The sequence below is a fragment of the Triturus cristatus genome, chromosome 7 (genome assembly GCF_964204655.1).
Source record: "Triturus cristatus chromosome 7, aTriCri1.1, whole genome shotgun sequence".
In the NCBI taxonomy this organism is placed as follows: Eukaryota; Metazoa; Chordata; class Amphibia; order Caudata; family Salamandridae; genus Triturus; species Triturus cristatus.
In genome coordinates this window covers 556,046,440-556,070,928 of record NC_140590.1, presented here as the reverse complement: position 1 = coordinate 556,070,928, position 24,489 = coordinate 556,046,440, and the positions used below count along the sequence as shown (strand labels likewise).

The following is a 24,489-nucleotide window of genomic DNA, read 5'->3' as shown; positions in this document are numbered from 1 at the left end:
CCCTTAACAGAGCCCACCGGGTCGCCACAGCCCCCGGTCATCCAGACTTTATACCAGACTTACTTACAAGAGTGCACTTCTTTACCGAGAAAGATGCTCTACTGAAGACCTCATGAAGCAAAACAGAGCTGACTTATAAGGGGTACTTTAGGATAGTGTGATCTGCTTTTATGGTTACCTTCACTTTTTTGCTTGATGTAATGCGGTTTCTGACTAGTCTGACTGGGATCCTGCTAATCAGGACCCCAGTCTCTGTGCTTTCTCCCCTAAATTGGTTTGGTGTAACAGTATCAGTTACTAGTATATGGTACTAAGGTACCCAGGGCATGGGTACATCAGGGGTCCCCCATGGGCTGAAGCATGTTTTATGCCACCCATGGGAGAGCACTCAATTTGTAACTACAGGCCTGCCATTGCAGCCTGTGTAAGCTGGTGCTAGCACCACTTACGAAAGATATAGATTTACATATACCGGAGGTCACTGCACTTAAAACCTATGTCACCCCTAAAGCAGGCCTTTCAATTCTGAAGGCAGGGTACTCGGTTGTGAGTGTGAGGATGTCCCTGCATGAGCAGGACACCCCTACAACCCACGAAGTCCATTTTCCGGCGTTGTGAGACAGCCATATAATATATAGAGGGGCAACGCGAAAGTACGCAATGACTATCTCGAAACTGGCTGTAACGAATCCGATCATGTTTGGTATCAAACATGTTGGAATCATACCCTCACACCATAATAGGTGTGTGAGGTATGATTCCATGCACCGCAAAGCTCCTTTGGGAGAACCTCAGTGCTGCCAGCACCAGTCTTCCAGAGCCAGACAACAAGCTAGGGCTGCCGCCGGTCAGAGACACGTTTCTGCCCTCCTGCTGCTGAGCCAAGCTCGGGCAGGGGAAGGCAGAACAATAGGTATCCTGTCACAGGGAGGTCTGACCACCTCCCAGACAGGGTTTAGTGTATTGGGGCAGGGTGGGGGCGCTTGCCAGCACCACATAGTCTGCATGCAGGGCACACTTGGAGCCCTCCATGCACAGTCCAGTCCAAACCAGTTCAGGGAGCCACTGGCTCCTGCTCTGGCATGAAACTGGACAAAGGTCAGAGGAGTATCCTCCCCTTGTCCAGCCCTTCCTTAGGGAGGGACCCCTGAATCGTCCCAACCCTTTTCCCTAGCGTATTTAGGGCTTACCTGTTGGTGGGTCTCTAGTTTTGTTGTAGGACAAGATTCATTTGCGACACCACTTCTTCTTCATCCATCGGGGCACTCTGGACTTCGCTTTAGGAATCAAGCCTGCAACTGGGGAGACTCCTACTGCTCCTGATTTTGTTGCCTTGCTCGTCTGCTTCAACATCCATGCCTGTGCACCATACACAAACCTTCTAAGGCCTGTGGGCATCTAAGGCACCTGAAGGAATCTCCCTTGAAGTGAAGGAGTCACTTCCCTGCATCTGCAGGCACCGCAACTAAGCTGACCGGTCTGCTGATCCTAGGCTCCCACAGACTCTGAAAGGCTCAGCAGCACAGGTGGTGGTTCTTCACATCCCTCGAGGCCTGCCCTGTCCTCTCACCAAGTTTGAGGCCAGTATCCCTCGTCCGAGCTGCAGGAGCCGAACCCCTGTGCACTGCGCCGACTTGCAGTTGCAAAGGCTTGTTGGCTTCCTTCCACCAAGATCTTCGGGCTCCAAGTAGCCCCAACCTCAAGCATCTGATGTGACCAAGATCTTCGTCCTCACCACATCACTTGCACCATGGGCCTGCTTCTTTGGAATGCTTCTCGAGGTCCTCTTGTGACTCCAGTGCCTGTGGCCTTTGGGTCCTCTTGAGGGTCATTTTTTAATTCTTTAGACTCTCCTGATTGCTCGGGCCAGACCCTGACTCCCCCGCTTGGGGTGAGTCTCCTGGACCTTGCTGGTCCCGACACTTTACCTTCTTCGCTGTCCACGTTGTTTGCAGTTGCCAGGGCTTGTTGGTGCTCCAGATGGACACCGACCTCTTAACTCTTGACATCCAACGTGGGACAGCTCGTGAACGGCTCCTGATCTTCCACGGCGTCGCCTGGTCTTCACAGCTGCAGCTCCAAGGTCACCGTCATCTCCCCTGCAGCACTCGACATCAGTGGGCATTCGTCTTCCGTGCCGCCTGGTCACTCCTGAGTGGCATAGACTCTGTACCCTCTGCTTGCAGTTACTTCTCAACTTCAATTTACCTTTGGGTTCCACCAGACACTCATCTTCCCTAGCAGTGGCATCTTCCTGAAGCCCTCCACTAGGTTCGACGGTGGTTTCCGATGCCACTTTGCACCTATGCACCTGGCTTCCCTGGTGTAGGTATCCTGGTTCCTAGGCTTTCCAGCGGTAGGGTGGCTCTCCAACCATCTGTCTTCCACTGGGTTTCTTCAGGGTCCACTGGGAATTGTCCTTCTTTAAAATTGCAACCAAGACTTACCCATTGACTTGCATTAATCCAGCGGTCGTGTTCCCACTCTGCACACGGCCTCCGTGGGGCTCCTGGTTACTTACCTCGGGTGGTTACTTGGGTCCACAGCACTTCTATGTCTTCTGGGTATAGTCTTGACTTGAGTCATGGTCGCATCCCACTATTTTAGTATATGGTTTGGTCTCCCCCTGGTGACCAGTGTTTATTTAGAGCTACTTAATTGTTTCTATTGAAAAGTATTGTGTGCATTGGGTATATCTCTGGCTAGGAGATATCTGTATGTGTTAGTGAGTGCCTTATAATAAATACATATTTTTATAAATACACTGTGTGGTTCTTTTTTACTTAATCAATACCTATAAGATTATGTTCTGGTACAACAAGCTGCTTTACACTCCTTCTGGACTAAGCCTGAAGGCTACTCTCCACAGCTACCACTTAAGAGAAATTTCTAAGGTTGTCTAAGACCACTAAGATCACCATAAGAGTTGTCTGGGTTGGTGACCACTTACATAAGTGTACACCATATACCAAGCCAGCTCCTCACAGGTACACCATTTAACTTTACCAGGACATTGCCCCAGTAACGATACGACGTCGCAGAGACTTTAAACCGGTCACAGATAAATTACATGAACTTGACAATAAATATCAATGGGGCCACCCTTTTGCCTTGATATTCACCTGGGAAGGCAAGCGTAGGGTACTGCATTCCCTACGAGAAGCTAAGCAGCTCCTACAGCTTCCAGGGCTCTCACACGAGGCTAGTCCCTTCCCTCCACGATCTCATCTCGAGAACCAACACGCACGGAGTGGTTCATGGTATCCCGGGCTAAACGCAGGGCCCAGTATGGAGAGCAGTCCTCCTCCCAAGCCAAGCAAGATATTATTCAGCACCCCTGGTTTATGGATGATGAGCACTGGCCCACCTACTCTCAAGCATCCTCGGAACGAAGTTTGCCGCTCTTCTGTCCTGATTGAGATACGGAACGTCTGCCTGTCCCGAACACATCCTTAGTACGGCTATCCTACTTCCATGTGCTCTACATTCCTGGCAGCGATATGCCCTGACCCTGCATACTCTTCTCCTAGTGCCACCATTCTCTTGAGCCAGCGGCTTCTCCCACTGCAATGACACGTTCCTGAACCCCCGCCGCTATCATGGACTGGGACTCTGCGGTAGGATCGTCCACTCACCCTACTGCTTGCTGGCCATGGGGGACGGGCTTCGAGGTCCATGTCGAACCTTTTTGTGCCCGCCCTGTCCAATCCTAACCTTCGGAGAGTGACTTCTCCAGAATGGCCTGTGCCCTGGCTATTGGGCTATTCCAGGACTGGAATGGAGTTTTTTGGCCCTGCTGGCCTTTCATTGTTGATGGTTTTGCTTTGTTCCTCTTTTCTTTCTTACAACCGTGGGGGCGGGGGTGGAAGACGAGATCATATTGGACTGCTCTCTATTTGGTGTTGGGTCATGTGCGGGGTCTATCGCCACTTTCGACTATTGCCTCTCTCCCTTGCTTTCACCCTCCTGGGTCTTTCTCGCTCCCTCTCCCATATAGACAACATATCTGTGACTCGCCACACATGAATGTGGCTGCTCCCGAACCATGCCCGTCGACCCTTGGGGATGACCCCTCTACATGACAATCCTATCGTAGTGATCGCCCCCCTTGCTCTGGACAATGGGTACCATCTCTTGTATCAAACTTCTCTCCCTTAACGTGAGGGGTCTCAATACCCCTTACAAAAGGCAACAGGTCTGGTGCTACTTACTTATTCAAGACCCAGATATTATCTTCCTAAAGGAGACTCACCTTTTACAATCCGACACATCACATGGCCCATCCTAAATAACCGGCACGATTTTGGGTACCTTCCCCAAACAAACCTGCTGGAGTCGCAATTCTATGCAAAGCGGGACTCTACCTCGGGGCTCGCGGTTGGTGAGGGACAGGGATAGCAGCAGGTTTTTAAAAATCGTGATTCAACATAATACACAACCACTCACCTTGCACAATATATTTGCCCCTAACCAAGTACAGGACCTCTTTCTTAAAAACGTACTAAAAGACCAGGTGACACGGGAGGGGGATTGACTTATCCTGGGGGGGGGTTTAATTTGGTTTGGGACCCTGACCTAAACCGCAGTTCTACATCCTTCCAGGGCACTGGGGCAATGTCCACGGCAATCCTCACGGACCTGGCACTTGTAGATGCCTGGCGCTACCAATTCCCAGGCACACAAGATTACTCTTATTACGCCCATGTCCACCGCTCATACTCCAGCATTGATTACTTTTCCCTCTCTCACTCCCTCATATGGGACCTAAAATCTGCCCTTATTTCAGACATCTCCATTTCTGATCATGCTCATCTGGGAGTGCTATTGCATGGGCACGCCAACACGGCACGACCCTGACCTCAATGGTGACTGCCCCCCATACCCTACGCGACCCGGTCGATGTGGCTGAGATACCGCGGGAGATCTTGGCCTAATTCACCGCCAATGATCTTCCTGAAACCCACATTTTTGTCCTGTGGGATGCTTTCAAGGCGACAATCCGAGGCGTTATCACTTAAATTGCGTAGTCGGGAGGCCCGATTAGTTGAAACTGGCCTGGCTAGCGACATTCAATCGCTTGAGCGATTAGATCACTTGGCACCCTCTACAAACCACAAACAGCGCCTCGCTATGCTCCTGGGTCAACAGAGGACACAAAACGTACAAACAAGGCGGAGCGGACACTGTTGGCACTGAAAGAGAGATACTATGAAGAAGGAGATAAAGTGGCGGCGAAGGCCCACATCGCCAAAGCTAAAAGTGTAGAGGGCACATGGGCCATATCAGAGCGTGACAAACAACAAGCGTTCCATGCTTTCCATACCGCTCTATATGAAAAAGAACCCTCCTCCCCAGGCGAAATCCACTCTCTCTTTTCGGTCTGTCCGTGGGTTTCCCTTGACGTACAGCACTTGCAGCTACTTGAGGCGCCAATCACTTTAACTGAACTCCAACGGGCACTAAAGGATCTACCAGATGGCAAAACTCTGGGTCCAGAAGGTTTCCCAGTCCTTTTTTATCGCCTGTTTTTACCTCAAATATTAATTCGCCTGCATCAGGGGACTGACAGCATATGCTGGGTGGCTCATCTAGTAAAAAAAGCTCACCAACTGGATATTCCTGCTTGCCTACTCTCCCTAGATGCTGAAAAAGCAGTCAACTGAGTCTTTCTACGGGCGGTCCTCCAGTAAATAGGTCTAGGCCCAGCCATGGTCTCTCAAATCATAGCCTCTTATACCACACCCCAGGCACAGATCGGGGTCAATGGCCAGCTCACCCAACCCATACACCTGTGTTACCAGGCAGGCACTGAGTATAAGGTAGCACTATTTGCTGACAATCTCCTACTCACCCTGACAGACCCTAGGAATTCTCTCCCGATACTGATATCACTCCTTAACTCTTTTTAGGCAGCCTCAGGTTTTAAAATCAATCTGCCACATCCCAGGCACTGAACCTATCGATCCCTAATGAAGATATGCCGGAATTGCAATCCCTCACGCCTTTTCAATGGGCTCAATACTCAGTCCGCTACCTCGAGCTGAACTTAAGCCCCTCTTTATCAACATGAACACAGGCAAATTGGCAGCAGTGTAGGAAATCAGTATTAGAAGACCTACAAACCTGGAAATCGTTCTCAATCTCATGGCTTGGCGATTAAAATGTCTATCCTGACGAAAATACTATATCTTTTTCAAACGCTACCAACCCTATATCTAGACAAGCCTGCAGCGAGACCTTACCACTTTCATTTGGGGTGGGAAGCATTCGAGATTCCCCAACAAAATCCTTATGCTACCTAGAGACAGGGAGGGTCTGGCATGCCCCAACCTACTGGAGTCCCACTGGGCACTGGGATAATGAAAGCCTGTGTAGTGCTTTATGCACTCATATGTATTGGGATAGTGTGATGACCTTGAGCTACAATTGTTTTAATTGACTCTATGTGTTTTAACTCACTCTATCTTGAATGTACGACATCATTTTTTGTGCACTTGCATTTACTTGTGATTTCATTTTGTGTCTCTTTATAGTGATTTCATTTTGTGTCTCCTTATAGCTTCAGAGTATAAGTGTTTACCTTTCTCCTCATCACAGAGTATGTTGCAGGGATTCTTCACGAACACAGAACTATGGTAGGATTATGGGGCCTTAGTATATAGGGACTGAGTCATCCTACCACCTTAGAACCCATGAGCCCAGGACCGACTAGCTAAAGTGTCTCACTTTCCCTCCTACTCACTCACAGAGGAACAAGTGATTAGACACCCCAGAACACAACACTCAGGAATCGCGGTTACAAGGCACACCCTTTCGCTCACACTCTTGTACTTATCCACAATACGATCTGACAAAGACACGAACAAGTTACAAATATTTATTTTAAATAACGTGCTCTAATATGCAGTATACATGCCACAATAAGCAGAAAAATGCATAACACAAATACGGTCAGCATAGCAAGTAATCCGTAGATCATAAAAGGAGCTGTCATAGTGAGAGACAGAGTAGCCTAACCCCCCCCCCCTCCACTTGCACAGACACAGCATGATTATATATTAGAAGATCTCTGGGTGTTATCCGCAGACCCCGTACCTCAGTCTATAGATGGCAGTTCTACATCACAGGTGTAGTCATGCTCTTCTCCCTGGAAAGGTCCCTCTCCAAGTGTGTACTACCTATCCGTGAATTCCAATAAGACCAAAGTACGTATTCCCAAACAACAGCTGCATCTGTATGTTTTGTCTAGGTGCTAGGGACTGACCATAACAGAATAACAAGGGGTATTGTTGTTTGACCTTGTTTGCAATGTTCAGACTGTATCCCAGGAACCCCCAAAGTGTGAACACAACAGCGGGTTCTCATGTAAAAATATCAAAAAAGCATTTGCAAAGTGCAAGCAGCGGACAGTCTGCAGCGTGCTCATGCTAACTTAGGGAAGACGACAATGTCTCCATGGGCCACGTGACAAGCAAAACAGCCTTGCCTGGAACAGAAAGTGTGGGATGTGCATTTGAAAGCATGAGAGAGAGAAATGTGTGGAATGTACTTCTCTGTCTTGGAGTGTAGTGCTGTAGGCAGTGTGGCACAAACGTGCATTATGTTGTAAATTGAGAAATTACGTTTTAACTAATGAATTTAACGTGCCCTAACTCCATCTTGAATTCTGACTCTGTCTGGCTGGAGTTATGCACACACAAGCAGGCCTACTAGGCTACTCACGGTTATTCAGGTCATTTGCGTGCAGAATTGTTTTCCTATTTGAGGATGTCTTTGTACTCTTTGAGATGTTTTCTACTTTTGCAGGCTTCACTAAGATAAGGGGCTGGAACATGTAGTTTGGGAGTGCGAGGAGAATGCGTGAGAAATTCTTTGCCTTGGATTGCTTGTAGGAGCACCAGTAAGTTTCCTTGCCGTAGAGGATGTCTTTTCCAACCTTCTCGTGCATTGAGAATATTACTTAAAAATTGGGTTTCTTGGCTCGAAAACCGGGTTTTCTCCTTAGAGGTGGACGCATCTGCTCAGTACTGCATTTCCCAGCTTGAGGGGTCTTTTGGCCTCAGGGTCTGCAATTTGGGACCCCCCAGTTTTCTGAGGGCTAAGATGAAGATATTGCAGCCGGTGAAGTATTTTCTTTGATCACTCGTATTGAGATATATGTATAGGTATATAGTTAATTCTACATGTGTTTTTGTCTGTGTGCTGAGTGACCAGCCTGTGAAGTATTTCTGCTCTTAACTATATATTTATATACAAACAGTTATTCTCCTATTTATTATTTGCTTGTGTTTTACTTCCTTGCATTTCTCCTGCGAATGTTTCATTATTATCGGACTTGTGTTTATTATTCACATGTTAAATTATCAGCTTGTGTTTTATCCCATGCATTTGATTTATTATTATTTGCTTGCAATATATGTGGCAATATCTGACCACATTTGCCTATTGTAACAGCTCAAGAACGCTAGATAATTAGAAGCTCTGCCCGTCAGTGCCGACATAGTCGAGAAGCGCTTACCTATGTAATCAAGCCTTCTGCCCTATTTATCCGGGTGCGCTGATACGTTGCGTCGCTTGTGAGATCACCAAATCTGGTTCTTGGATGACTAGTGAGGCAAACAGGCACGTCATCCGGAGCTTTATACTTTTTGTCCCGTCTTGGTAACACTGGAGGCACAGTCGCTGGGTTCTGCATTATCTTCAAACCTTGGTCCCAAATATAATTGATAATGGGCATGGATCTGACGGACTTCCTGACAGGCTCCTTAAAATCATAAAAGAAACATTCTTGCTGATGTGCAGGCATTGGTAACTCAAAGCGCCTGGCTGCTCTCTCTAAGTGGTTATGGAAATCTCCTACAAAATAATGTGTATTTGTAAAGCGTACATTCACCCCTAACGGGGTATCTTGGCGCTGAATAACAGATGTTTATTGTTACCCAACTCAATGGTACTTATTTTATGGACCTCAGATGGATGACAGGCTGAGTGGACCCGCCGGGATCTGAACCTGTGACCATGAGGTCGAACACAAGACCTTGCAGAGGATGCATTAGTCCACTGTGCCACCAGACCCAGACTATACCTTCTTGAGGTGAGTCAGTTGGAGGAGATGGCGACGCTGGTGGAGGAATTATGTAGTCATCCCATTCGTCATGTTGTTGTTGTATTTCACCCTCCTCTGGTTCCTCCTCTTCCTCGGACGATGGTAGCTGCTGTAAAGGCATTTCTGGAGAAGAGTGGTGAATGATAGGAAATGTGCGCTGTGGGGAAGGTGGAGCGTGAATTTGCACCACAGGTGGCGGAGGAGGTGCTTGTGGAGGAGACAGTGATGCTGGCGGAAATCTCTTTTTGTAATCTGCCAACATAGATTGTAAGTCTGTGACGAGAGTAGAGGGAAGGCACACCAAATCTTGTTGAAATTGTTGCTGATGGCGTCAGTCAGAGTCATAATAATGTTGGCCATAGTAATCATGGGCATCTGAGTCCTCGTGATATTTCAAGTTAAGTTCTGATTGGCTTTGAGCTGCCCCAAAGAAGCTGTCATCTTCAGAGTCCTCATCATCATCCAACAGGTGTGTTGGCAACAAAGACTGCACTCTACTTGGTGATGTTAAAGATGGACTTAGCATTTTTTGTTTTAACTTCTGATGAAATAACACTTTCCTTAGCTGTGTGTGTTCTTGTGAGGAAAGTACCTGAAGTCATGGCTGCAAGGACATGTCCATTCTTGAAGCAGCTTATTGCCATTTTATTTACTTTTATGTAAGATTTGTATAGCTCTATACTACCTACTCTATGTCAAAGAGCTTTACATCCATAACAATGGCTCCCTGTGAAACTGGTGTACAATTTAACAGATTTGGTCAAACAAGTTAAAACACTTAATTTCAGTGTCATGGAAGTGGAAAGTGTGATTAGTCCATCTGCTAAAGATCAGGTACCTGCCATTGCTGAACACAGTTTGGTAGTGCAGGAGGAAACTGAAAAACAATAAAGAATATAAACACAAAGTACAATTTTAAAAATATGAAATGCTAATGATCTGAATGGGTCTGCAAATAGTCGAACCATATTCCCCTCTTCTGAGCTACAGTAAACAGATTTAAATGTTTCTGTGAAGAACCATGATGAAGCATTGGTCTTCTGGGACATCATTTTAAATTGCAATGCAAGAAAGGACTGTAGACCTGAACTCTATCGGCCTAAGAAGGATTTATTTACCATGATGTATTACACAGGCAATTTCAGCAGCACTGGACATTTGATAGTTTACTGTCTTAAAAGTGGAAGCCTCCCATTGTATGTTTAGTAGTCATTTCACCTCATTTGAAAAGTACTGAACATTAGAACATTGAGGTGGAAGGGCGGTCATTACTGCTAAGATTTTCACTGCGCATCGTGAGCACAAAGTGGCTCCACTGAGCTCTGATTAGTTTGAAAACTAAAATGGTTTTTTCTCTAGTTTGTGACATTTTCTGGATTTATCCAACCCCTTTGGCTGTTCTTTTTGAATTTCTGTCTCCATGGTATCTGGACCAGGGCATGCTAATCTTCCAGAATGTCTGCGAAAGACCTCTTAAGACCTTGTGGAGCTTGGGGAAAAAAAGCACTTCCATGTAAAGGACAAATACGAAAAGTGCATTGACTGCATCCACCATGAAAACAAACCTCCGGAATGTAAAATCGACAGAAAATTCTCCTCAAAGTCACTCCAGGATCAGGAAAGCAGAATGCTATGCCACCTAAAGAGGGAGGCAACTTATTCATCTAGAGATGAGTCTGTCACAAGAATTTCTTCCAAGAAGATTTAAAGTCTATCAGTTTCTGTGAGGATAGTGTCTGGAGAATATCTTGGTAGATACTTCTCTTTTGCCTTGGAGGTTTATGATTTGGTACACCATACAATCAAAGTACTAGGTATTCATAAAGCGATGGTCACCCCAAGACGGTGCATAAAAGTTCTCAACATTAGATCCATCACAGATTAAGAAGGCCCACTCAAGGGGGAAAAATAATTAATAATTAAGCTCCCAACAAGGACTCCCTAATGTGCAGCCCTATATGATTGCAGGAGCAGACAGGCTAGGAAGCTGGATAAAAAAATCTCCGTCGCCCATTACGGACTGGAAGAACAATACTGATTGTGCATCAAAGCAGCTTGCTGGCTGTATATAACTTCTGTAGTGATGATTCTTAAACCTAGAACATCTTATAATTAGGACAGCTAGCAGGCGCAGGAAGGGTTGCTCTAGTTAGTTAGGCTTTACTTCCTTGTAGGTTTATCCTTAGGGGTGGCCCAACCTAGCTCTTTTTTTTAAGAAGCCGCCGGTATTTGACCTATTGTAAATAAGGATGAAATGTATGAACTATGCTGTTCTTATTGCCTTTTTTTCGGCATGCAACTATATATGTTATGCATGTATTTTGTATATGACTTTTTTCCATTTTTGTATAATCTATAACATCTAATTCTCTGGGTAAACAAGAAAAAAAGACAACACAATCAATTCAACATAATGTTTCCTTTCTGTCTACCTTTCCAACGTGTTTCCACCTCTCTTGCCTTCAGCTTTGCCTTCCTTTATTTGTCAATTCTTGCTTTATTTTAAAGTAATACATTGCCTACATCGGCTTCTAGTTTCCCATGTACAAAACTGTCTGTAGTTAGATGAAATAGCCTGCCCACCGAGGCCACATATGTCTGTGTGTTAGAGTGCAAGTCCATTCAGAGTTTACAAAAACATATACCTACCTTGGGGCCCAAAAATGTTATTCACCCATTACACCAAGTTAGGTGCTGAAGAATGAATGACAATTTAACACATAATTGTACACTAAGATAGCAGGAGCAGGTTCTGCGTGTATCTTCTACAATTATTAAAAACACATCAGGAAGACAAAAAGAAGCAACTAGGAAAAGAAAAAAAAGGAATACCTAATGTGCTTCCCCAGTATATGAAGTCATAATAGGGCTCATGCCCAGACAGTAAGACGGGCAGAATTTTAATACCTCTCTTTATGTATCAATGGAAATAATGTGCACAACACAGTTCACCATTAGCCCTATGGCCAAATGGCTTCAACAGCTAAATGGCAAAGCAGATACCTTATATCACATGAATAAACATTTCACTCATCCGTATATAAAATTACCTATTGGTTAGGTACCAAAAATGTAGCAGGAAGAACACAAATACCTAGGACATTATTGGATCCCTATTCAAAATAATAACCAAGACATCTGAAGCTAAGACACATGTCCTCATAAGGAGATTCCCCACAATGGTCCTTCTTGATAATGTATTCAGAACTCAGATAAGGGAAATGTTCAGAACTGAGCCAAGGGAAACTGTAATGGTGTACTTTAAGAAGAACGAGGGATCAGTCTCCAGTCCGGGTACAGACTGAGAAGCCTTCAAGGATGTGGTATGAGGGAGTGCATCACAAAATGTCATGGCATACTTAAAGATATTTGTAATTGATAAGCAACATTAGAAACCAAACTCAAAGAGTTAGAAACCAATATAGTAACCAACGACACAAATAGCCATGCACACATAAAGAAGAGGCTGAGAGACAGAAATAAAATTCTTGCTTCAATCGCTGCTGCTACAGTGTATGGAGAGGGGAAGAGGCTCAGCAAGACATTACCCAAAATAATTAGTCACAATTGTGGGACAAAGGATATAATCATTTCTAGACAATATTGATGAATTAATACATACGAAACAATAAATACTTGATTCTTTTGTAACTCTCTATAAGCCCCTTTATAATACTCATGCTTTGATACACAGACACAATTCTAGAATACTTTGAACCCCTAACCTTAGCCTGATTAGAAAAAACAGAACAGCAACTGCTATCAGCTCCAATTAAATACAAGGAATTAGGAATAGCGGTAAAATGCCTAACAGGTAGGAAGTCATCAGGGAATGATAGCATCCTAATTGAATGTCACTCCAACAATATCAAGGAATTCTTGAGCCACCCCTCGTACACCTCGGGGCTCAACATAAAATGGCACACGTCAGAAATGTTTCCCCTCAAGCCAGTTACATACAAGATAGAGCATGCAATTCGTTTCAATTTGGCATGACACTACAGTAACATTTCTTACATAAGCATATGCCGTTACCTAAAATCAAAAAGACAAAATGATGGCCCACTATATAACATATCTGAGGTTCAAGTAGATCACTGTATAAGACTGCAGTTGTCAATGGTGTGGAGAAATGCACTGATGAAATGGAAATGCTGCCTAGACTAATTTCTCTCTACAGAAAGTGAGAAATACTTACACTACCATACAATAAAGTGGGGATGGCAGTGCCATATGTAGAATTACATTATTACTGAGCTCAAGTACAAGCATATACTGGGTCACGCCTCGCCTCACACACCTCACCTGATTGATTGTTCAAAGCAACATGATTGCTACAGCGCTGTTAACATACAATGTAGCAAGGTTGTAAAATCCTCCTTAAAGAACCCAACTTAATAAAATAAAAATGAACTAAGAGGGCCTGAAGGAACATTGGGGAGCGCACAATAAACAAATTAGTATACACACCAGCTATGCCACTCCATGATAATACACGTATCGCATTTATTTGACAAACCTAAAGCCAAGATATAACTAACACAATTCACTCTGCATAAAATAAAGTACAATAGGTTTATCCCTTATAAACGTATGTAAATCCATTAGATCTATTCCTATAGTTCAGGCTAAGGGCAACTGTGCAAGCAGTGTTTCTGATTTATCTCGCTGAACCACTCCCAGTAGTACTCCTAACATATATTCACTACTGACAATAAGGCCAAATGGGCTTTTCAGCTATATAATGTCACAAATCTAAATACACAGTCCATGTGCTTGGAGGAACGATTTGGACAGGTCCTTAACAGACCAAGAATGGTTGTTTTAGCTGGTTACAGACCAAAAACCATTTCTATAAATAGTAAACATGACTTATGCCACCATAAATGCATTCATAGAGTATACTATACACCACAGTGCTTAAACCGCACAGTTTTAAGAAACTACTCTAGATCCGACAGATGTAGAACTGAGGCTGTGGATTTTCTCCAATTATCATGGACATGTCTGACCATAAAAAATTAAAAGCAGAAGATATTTCTATAATTAACTAAAATGCAAAGCATTCCAATACAAGCATCAACCCAGATTGCGTTTCTGGGATATGTCAAGGATATTCCTCGCACAAAAGCATAAACTAACTGCCTTAGTGATACATTTAGCTAAAAGACAGATGGTGTTCAAATGGTGCAAAGGACTTTCTCTAACCATAAATGCACACAAGACCAAAATATTTTGCAGTGAGCATCCCTACAGCTGTTCGCAGCCAGACTCCGGAATACAGGCGGCCCTCTGTAGAAATATCTGTCAGACCAACTGAATAAGCAGGTACAACAGCGCCTAACAAACACTCTGGTGCAACCTCCAAGCTGATGAACCTAAATTGCACAAAGAAAAACGTATAATGGAATAATTAAATTTATGCCGCAAAGACTAACCACAGGGGAAACCAATAATATTAACACAATCCTTGGGTTATAATGAATTGCATTATAACAACACATGATGTTGGGGAAAAGTTCAGGCAATTGATGATACGTAATGTCTGCTGGGAAGTTAAACAATACTGTTGTGATGTAACAGCTTGTTCTTTGTTGTGCTGCTGTGTTAGTTAAGTAATTGTAACCTTTCACCTAAACGATAAATAACGGTTAAAAAAAGTTCTCAACATGTGTAATGGAAATCATATAATGAATAATTGGTTGTGACGCTAAAAGAATACGCATGTGAGGCATAGGCCTCACATGCATAGCTATTAATTACTACAAGTCGTTCATCAACCATAAAAGTTCCTCAGACACATAGTTTGGTGTTGTATTACATTAGCAAGTACGCTCTGGGCAGAGCATCACATTTGAACAATAAGTGAGAAAGAATAATGTACAGATATTTGTGCTCTCAAAAAGTCTATATAACATATTTTTTAATCTTCAATGTACATTTCAAGCACCACATGCTTGTTGGCAGTGGTTATTTATGATAAGAGGGATATTGAAAAAAACAAAAAAGACATACTTTTTAAAGCCCATATCAAGGGTGAAAAAGTGGCCCATCTTTGATGTACGCTGGGAGAGGTTTGCATATTGTAGTTTGATTTAAAACCAGCTAAAGCACGCAGATCCTTTTTAGGCCCACTGTCTGGTTGCAACTCAAAAAACAAGACGCAATCTCCTGGTGATATGATTCAAAATTGTTAACCTCACATTAACATAATCTACAAGCACAACTGAGACTAGATATTCAAAGCATACAGAACATAGGGGGCACTAAATATTTAGTATTGCAAAAGCCATCACAAGATTCTTAAAACACATGATGCAGATCTAGGAATCGAAGTACAGTCTCCCACCTTGGATTTCTCCTCATCATCAAAAACAGGGTTCTTGGGACGGGGTGGTGGGGATGGAATGAGAGTTCTGTCCACAGGCATCACAGGATCAGAATGAACAATGCCTTAAAAAGAGAACGATAACATAACACATGGTTAAAAAGTGGTCAGCAGACATAATGTGAGGATATAAAATCCAGAACTATCAGTAAGGAAGGAGCCAGGGGGAACAGTTGACAAGAGATTCAACTCCGGATGTGATGTGGGTAACGGGCAGCTAAGAACTTATTTAATAAATCTGTAGCCTTGAATGCCGCAAACCCCCATGAATACAACAAATTAACCATAGAAGATACAGATCTCCAATATTCCAAGCAATCCATAAAATATCTCTGGGTTTATCTCCCCTCAATCCATGAACAACTTCATGATTGAAACATACCACAAATTCTTGACACAATGTTTAATAACCTACAGAGATGGGGGCAGGTAAAGACATCTTACCTGGGGTGCATGGCTTGCCCAAAAGGTAGGCAGAGGTAAAGGTAGATAGATAGAACCTTACTTTCTATTTGGGGTAGTGTGGTCGAGCAGTGAGGCAATATCAAAAGACAGTGTTATGCATTTGTTGTACACACTCAGTCAGCAAATGAATTCACACACTCAAACACTGAACTTCAGACCAATTGTTTTGAATAAAAATATTATTTTAGTTATTTTATTTCCTAGAACCAAGCAAGCCTGGCACAGGTAATTGATAAATACTTTGCAGTAAATATACAGTTGTAATACAGTTTGGATTGGTAATTGTATATGCACTTTGTTTTGACTTGCAGTATTGTTTCAGAGAAATGCAATGCTTTGTAAATACAGTACACAGACTTGAATGAGCTTTTCAGTAAAATACCAGGTAAGTTACTTTTTTCAGATTACTTTTCTTACTCAGAGTAGGATACCTGGCAATCTGACTCCTGAAGTCCTAGAGTTCAGTTACCTCAACCTCCCACCGGATTGTATGAACATTCCTAAGGAAGCTAAACGCCGTACTACTAGAGCTTGCTATGTAGCCAAATGGAAAAGATTTGTAATTTACAGCAATAACAACACTGACCCACTAGATACTTCAATTCAAAACAGTATTTGCTATTTACTGCATCTACAAAGTTGGCATCTGTTCTTGGCATGTAGAGCTGCAGAATGACATACTTGTGCATAGATTGCCATCTGGTGTTGGTCTCGAATGTTTGCAGTTTGTTGTTGTCTTGGAAGAAGTCTTTGTAGTCACGAGATAGGCAACTCCTCCCTTAGACGATACTGCGCATGGGCATCGACTTCATCCTTAGATTGTTTTTCGCCATGAAGGGAAATGATGGAGTTTGTAAGAAACAGAAAAGATGTTCATGTGTAATGTATCTAAGAAATATAACACTGGCACCGGGGAGGCGGGTGAGCGTATGTCATTCTGCAGCTCTACATGCCAAGAACAGATGCATACTACTAAGTAGCATTTTCCGTTCGAGGCATATGAGCTGCAGAATATACTTGTGCATAGACTGTATAGCAGTGTGCTCCCCTAGTGGTGGTCACCTGTATCTGTTGCAGTGGTCTGAAAAAGTGTTTTAAGAACAGCCTGGCCTACAGAAGCCTGTTATTTTGCCTGCATGTCTACACAGTAGTGTTTGGTGAAGGTGTATGGCGTAGACCATGTTGCTGCCTTACAAATGTCATCTAAGGGAATGTTCCCTAAGAATGCCATGGAAGCCCCTAGTTTGCATGTTGAGTGTGCTCTAGGGGGAATTGTTAATGTGCGTTTTGCTTTCTGGAAGCATATTTGAATACATTTGACTATCCACCTGGCAATACCACCTTTGGAGATGGGGTTTCCTTTATGAACTGGCGAGAAAGCTACAAACGGTTTGTTTTTCTAAAGGGTTTAGTTCTGTCAATGTAGTAAAGTATAGCTCTTTTGACATCCAGTGTATGAAGAGTTCTTTCTGCTACAGAGTTTTGTTTTGGGAAAAAAACTGGCAATTCTATGTCAGGACCGGAGGCGGGGATTATGCTATTATTTCTCCACTTTATTGAACAGCAGCCATTTTAAGATAACAAAACCAAACTACTATTCCCATGAAACATAGGGAATAGAGAAGAAAACAATAGAGTGTCCACAGGTAGAGCGTCTTCTCCTCTGCACCAATCACAGGCTCCGTCGTGGATAAAGTCCTCTGTTACTGTTCATTCCTCCTCTTTCTTCGCTGCTTGCAGCCAGATAAGTTACACTTTTTTCTCTTGATTTATTAGTGCTTATTCAGCTGAGTTTTGAGGAGTAATATGCTTATGGTTCGTCCATTGCTTTAAGGAGATAAATTCTGCTGGTTTTATGTATGTTGTGATTTTATACTGTATGGTGATTTGGCACTGTATTTATCAATCTCCGTTGCTAGGGGCCTGCCGTTGAGGGGGGGGTCCTGCTAGTTCCCCTTGGCGCCTTCCAGCATCGATGAGCGCTTGTCTCTGTTGTCACGCGTCTAATTTTATCTTGGTGCCTCAGACGCGAGACGCGCGCCGGTAATTACCGACGCGCGCCTCGCGTTTTTCCCCCAATTGTGTTTTCCTTCGTTGAACCAGCCTTTATAATTGTAGTCTTTTCTGTGACGAGTCCGCCGCTACTCGGCGGACTCGCGAGCAGCCGTGGGAGCGTCCCTCCCTAACGGCTGCACTGTTGGTGCGGCTCGCGGTGCGCATTGCGACCGCTAGAGGGCGAGCGTGTGCGCGCTCCTCGTACGACGTGCATTCACGAGATTCCGTGCATTCCGCGCTGGGATAATCTCGGGAAGGCATCGTCGTAATTGAGCCTGGGCCTGCCACTACACCGCTGAGCGGTCTGTCACTGCCTTTAGGCAGATTTATATATGAATGCCCCTGGCAAGATTTCTTCTGTGATCTTGGTGCAGTTTGGGGTCTGTATTAGGCCTTATTTTTATAACGCTCGCATGAGTCTGTAGTGCAGGGTTTTCCCTGCTGGGCCCATATTTGGCGTACGCCCTTCTAATATAGTTTGCACCAGGGCTGCTGGGCCAGGGCTGTGTCCCGATTGCATGCTCTGCTTGCCTAAAGTGTAGGCTGTCACCCAGCCCCCCACATTGAGTTTGCCCTCATTTATCCTCATATATATTTGATTGTGGGGCTGTATTTTGTCTCCTTTCGCTGGCTATGGAGTCAAATGAGGACGAGGTTTATCAAGATGAACAGTGGGAGGAGGACCCACTCGCTACTCTGCCATGGGACGACGACTTCTACGAAATGGTAGACTCGTCCATCTTAAAAGCAGTCGAGCAGGCTACGGGGCCCCTTGAAGATCGCCTCTCCCAGAAAATAGAACAGGCCTGCGATAAATTAGCCAGAGTGACACAAACTGTCTTCACCTCTAGCACTTCCGGTGCTGCCCCAGTGGGTTCTCAACCTCTGCCGGCAAAACGCCCCAGGGAGGCAGGGGTGGACTTCGACGCCTTCGCTCGCCTGAAACAGGCTTTCTTGGCAAGTAATCCCACTCCAGCTACGCCAGGTATTCCCGTAGATTCTGACCACGGGGACGACGACAATGTTGCGGGCCCTTCATGTCCCGATCGCTCCGCAGGTTCTGCGCCGGATCCCAGAGAGGGGAATCTTTGCGCTGATATGCTGAACCCTGCAGATATCCTGCATCCGCGGTCCTCAGAATGGGCCCCTGTGACAAGGTCGCTCTTTATGTTGCTAACCATATCCGTCAGCCTTTAGAGGCCTCAGTTCGGAATTGTCTCAGGGCAGAATGCCCTCAACCCTCGCTGGCAGGCAAAGTGGCGGCTACCCCCGACATTGATCCGCGTATGGCCACTTTTCTGCAAAAATTTGTAAAAGATCCGAAAAAGGGCATTGATAGATCTTGGCGGGCTTCCCAAGACAAGCTTTTGGATGCCCTGGAACCCATTACTAAAATCCTGGACATAGCGGAGGAGGCCAAAGCCTCCGGGTCTTTAATTTCCCCTGAACATCTCTCCTCCTGGGCCCAACGTGTGGTAGTGTTTCTTGGCAACGCCAATTGCGCCATTTCTACGGAACGGCGCAGGTCCCTCCTAATCAAAGTGGACCCTAAGTTGGGAGACTTAGCGGATTCAGAGGCAGGCCCTGTGGCCCAAGGGGGCCTCTTCGGAGAACCTTTCATGAAGGAACTTGGCCGCTTTGTCAACACCTTCACATCTCTGGACAGAGCACAATCCTCGATCAGGAAGGTGTTTCGTACCTCGGGTTTTCCGAGGGGACGGCCGAGGCAGGGGCCGCTCGTCCGGCCGTCCTAACCAACAGATAGGACAAGGCTCCAACCAAGGACAGTACCAAGACCAAGCCCGATTCGGTAATTTTTATCCTACAAGAGGACGGCAAGGGCGGTACAGAGGCGGTAGAGGCGGAGGAGCCTCCAACTACAATTCTTCCGGTGAGTGTTCTCCCTTCTTTCCTTCTAAGGGTGGGGGGCCGTCTGGCTCGTTTTTTCCCGGCCTGGGCTTCTCTCACGGGGGATGCGTGGGTTCTCCAAACCGTTCAGGGGTTTCACATAGAGTTCCTCGGGGACCCCTTCCAGCCGTTCCCTCCACGGCCTCTCGCGTTCTCCTCGTCCGACGCCGCGCTTGTCGATCAAGAGGTGCGCTCCCTGCGGAGCAAAGGGGCTGTGGTGGAATCCCCTACCCCATCCCAATGGGTTTACCAGCAACCTGTTTGTGGTGGACAAGGCGGACGGGGGTTAGTGCCCAGTTATCAATTTGCGCGAATTCAACGAGTGGCTGGTTTACCGTCACTTCAAGATGGAGGGTATCCATCTTCTTCGCGATCTGCTCAGGCCGCACGACTGGCTGGTGCGTCTCGATCTCAAGGACGCGTATCTGACTGTTCCCATTTTTCCCCCTCACCGAAGGTTTCTTCAATTTCGCTGGCAGGGCGCCACCTACGAATTCGCCACCCTTCCCTTTGGTCTGTCCTCCGCTCCTTGGTGTTTCACCAAGGTCCTCCATCCAGTCATCGAGAAGCTGCGGGCATCCGGCATGCGCCTCATTGTTTACTTGGACGACATCCTATTGATGGCGCAGTGTCCCTCAACCTTGACTCGTCAGCTCCAAACTGCGGTCAATCTGCTTCAGAGTCTGGGCTTCGTGATCAACTAAGCGAAGTCTACACTCGTCCCGTCCCAGACGGTGGTCTTCCTGGGGTTTTCGTGGCGGCGACTCTCAGTCTTCCCTCCCGCAAGTTAGCGAAGATCCGCCACGAGCTCAGGAGGGCGCTAGCGCAACATCGTCTCTCTCTCAGGCAGCTGGCCCGCCTTGTAGGTTTGCTGTCGGCGTCAATTCAAGCCATATTTCCGGGACCGCTCCATTACAGGGCCCTGCAGCGCCTCAAAGCCTATCACCTTCACAAGGGCTGCTCCTACTCCCAGAAGGTACCCCTTTCGGCAGACGCCAGAGAGGAGATTTAGTGGTGGCTCACCAACATGGAGGCCTGGAACGGGCGGGTGATTTTCGGTTCCGCGCCCGATATCATTATCGAATCAGACGCCAGCAGGTCCGGCTGGGGCGCACGCTGCGGCGAGTTCACGACGGGCGGTGTGTGGTCACCACAAGAGCAACAGATACATATCAATTGTCTGGAGCTCTTGGCAGGATCCCTTGCGATCCAATGCTGGACCAAGGACTCCGTTCGATCTTGCGTTTTGCTGAAGATGGACAATGTATCGGCGGTCCGGTACATCAACCATCTCGGGGGCATGAGGTCGAGAGCACTCTCTGACATGGCGGCGAATTTTTGGTGGTACTGCCTACAGAACCACGTGTCTGTGACGGCGGAGTACTTGCCTGGCCAGGACAACCAGGTGGCGGATTTTCATTCTCGTCACTTTTACGACAGGAGCCTGTGGAAGCTGCATCCAGGAGTTTTTTCGGACCTCCAGAGCCTCTGGGGTCCGTTCTCAGTCGACCTGTTTGCTTCCCGGTTGGACCATCAACTTCCCCGGTTCTTCAGTTGGAGACCGGATCCCCTAGCGGCACAGACCGATGCTTTTCTACAGAATTGGAGAGGCGAGCGGGGCTATACTTTTCCCCTGTTCGCGATGCTTACCAGGGTCTCAGCTCAGGTCCGTCGCCAGAATGCGGTCCTAGTGTCTCCAATTTGGAGATCTCAAGTCTGGTTTCCGGTTCTTCTGGAACTTTCTTGGGATTCTCCAATCCCCCTCCCCCACCTTCCGAGTCTTCTACTGAGTCCGGACAACATGGCTCACCCTTTGATAGCGCAGGGTTCGCTCGCCCTCATGGCGTGGCGGATTACAGGGGACGCTGGGCGGTCCCAGGCCTTTCGGGAGCGGCTGAGAAGTTCACGTCAAAGGCTTGGGCCGATAGCACCATCAAACAGTACCGTTCTACTTGGAGGAGATGGTGTCGTTGGTGTATGCGACGGGGTCTCAATCCCGTGGCAACAGATGTAACTTCCATCTTAAATTTTTTAGCCAGCCTAGCGGAGGAAGGCTTGGCTTATAGAACCGTCAAAACATTTTGTTCAGCCATCTCAGCTGGTCATGCAGTGATAGCCGGTTCTCCGGTGGGCAAACACCCTTTGGTGTGTCGACTTCTTCGGGGCATTCGCTTCTCTCTACCCCCTGAGCCCCGTTATTCCAAACTTTGGGATGTAAATCAAGTTTTGAACTTGCTCATTTCCTGGCAACCTAACCAGTTCCTCTCGCGGAAAGAACTATCGGCAAAGCTGGCAATGCTTCTGTGTCTTTATTTCCTGCAGGAGGGTGTCTGATGTCAAAGCCCTGGATATTTCCGGCAGGGTTTTTTCCCCTACGGGGGTCACCTTCACGATTCGTAGACGGACAAAATGTGGGACGAAATCCGTCTCGTATCCTGCTTTTCCGGATTTTCCAAAGTTGTGTGTCGTCTCATGTCTCAAGGCTTACGAGGAAATGTCGGAAGAATTCCGCCCGCCGAGCTAACAACAGTTGCTTATTGTGCTCAAGAAACCGCATAAAGCGGTTTCTTTTCCCACCATTGCCCGTTGGGTAAGATGGGTGATGCAAGAAGCGGGAATTGATCTTCGAGCCTTTGGAGCTTATTCCGCTAAAGGAGCAATGGCCTCTAAGGCATTTACCCTGGGAGCTCGTCTGGAACACATTCTGAATGCAGCAGATTGGTCTTCAGACTCTACCTTTAAGCGGTTTTACTTCAAACCGATTATTGATATGGCTCATTTGGTGGTGAGCAAGCTTTAAACAAGAATAATCCTCGCCTCCGGTCCTGACATAGAATGAAAAATTTCCTAGCTATCGTAACGGAAAGTTTCAATTCTATTAAGGACTCGGAGGCGAGGATCATCCCACCCAGGGTTCTCGTTCCTCCGTGATACCTTCCCACCCTCGTATTGGGGTAAGTAACAATTTTCTGGTCTTGTTTATTTCTCTATTAGCTGTTACTTGGTTATGCCCTCTCCCCTACAGGTGAAACCTTAGCCATGGCTGTCGCTTATACTTTCTTTTGTTCTTCAGGCGATTCTGGAAAACAAGATTCATAACACCTACTGACTGCATGACTTACAGCGACGAAAGAGGAGGAATGAACAGTAACAGAGGACTTTATCCACGACGGAGCCTGTGATTGGTGCAGAGGAGAAGACGCTCTACCTGTGGACACTCTATTGTTTTCTTCTCTATTCCCTATGATTCATGGGAATAGTAGTTTGGTTTTGTTATCTTAAAATGGCTGCTGTTCAATAAAGTGGAGAAAGAATAGCATAATCCCCGCCTCCGGTCCTGACATAGAATTCCCAGTTTTTTCCCAAAACCAGACTCTGTAGCAGAAAGAACTCTTCATACACTGGATGTCAAAAGAGCTATACTTTACTACATTGACAGAACTAAACCCTTTAGAAAAACAAACCCTTTGTAGCTGGAGAAAGAATAGCATAATCCTCGCCTCCGAGTCCTTAATAGAATTGAAACTTTCCGTTACGATAGCTAGGAAATATTTCATTCCACAGATTGATTAAGATGGAAAGCATAAATTACCCTGGGAAGGAATTTTGGATTTGTTCTAAGAACCACCTTGTTATGATGTATTTTAAGAATGGTTCTTGTATGGTTAAAGCCTGGATCTCACTTACTCTTCTGAGAGAGGTGATTGCGACTAGGAAAACTACTTTCCATGTAAGAAACTGCAATTCGCATTTGTGTAGAGGTTCAAATGGGAGACCCATGAGCCTAGTAAGGACAATGTTTAAATTCCACACTGGAGAGGGTGGAATTGTGGGTGGAATTATCCTTTTAAGGCCTTCCATGAACGCTTTGATAGAAGGTACCCTAAACAATGAAAAATGCTGTCTGTTTTGAAGGTAAGCGGCAAGGGCAGCAAGATGTAGTCATATGGATGTACATGCTAGATTACAACTTTGTAGATGCAGTAAATAGCAATAATGTTTTGAATTGAAGCATCTAGTGGGTCAATGTTGTTGTTATTGCAGTAAATGACAAATCTTTTCCATTTGGCTGCATAGCAAGCTCTAGTAGTAGGGCGTCTAGCTTCCTTAAGAATGTTCATACAATCCGGTGGGAGGTTGAGGTAACCGAACTCTAGGACTTCAGGAGTCAGATTGCCCGGTTCAGTTGAGCTGGATCTGGATGCCTCATCTCTCCATGGTTCTGTGTGAGAAGCTTTGAGGAGAGATGAAGTTTTTGGTGTGGAACTACTGAGAGTTCCAGGAGTGTTGTGAACCATGGTTGTCGGGCCCATGTTGGAGCAACTAGGATCATTTGAGAGACTGTTGTTTGAGCTTGCACACTACTAATGGGATGAGCGGGAGTGGCAGAAAAGCGTACGCAAATCTGCCTGACCAGTTTATCCATATTGCATTGCCCTTGGACAATGGGTGTGGATACCTGGTGTATGAAGAACTTGAGGATGAAGTTCCCATTCGTGTATCTGCTTTGTCTGACGACTGAGCAGATCCACAATCGGATTGTGTACCCCTGGAAGATGTTCTGCTA

The 24,489-nt window shown here is 45.7% G+C and overlaps 1 protein-coding gene across 5 annotated transcripts in view; it reads right to left on the bottom strand.

The window, feature by feature from the left end:
• GGA3 (golgi associated, gamma adaptin ear containing, ARF binding protein 3) overlaps positions 1-24,489 on the bottom strand; it is a 730,897-nt gene that overhangs the window by 475,775 nt on the left and 230,633 nt on the right. For all 5 annotated transcript variants that reach the window (XM_085617036.1, XM_085617040.1, XM_085617038.1 and 2 more), the window contains exon 6: positions 15,456-15,559. In XM_085617036.1, the coding sequence (XP_085473162.1) occupies positions 15,456-15,559 (104 nt within the window). The remainder of the gene's footprint in view (positions 1-15,455; positions 15,560-24,489) is intronic.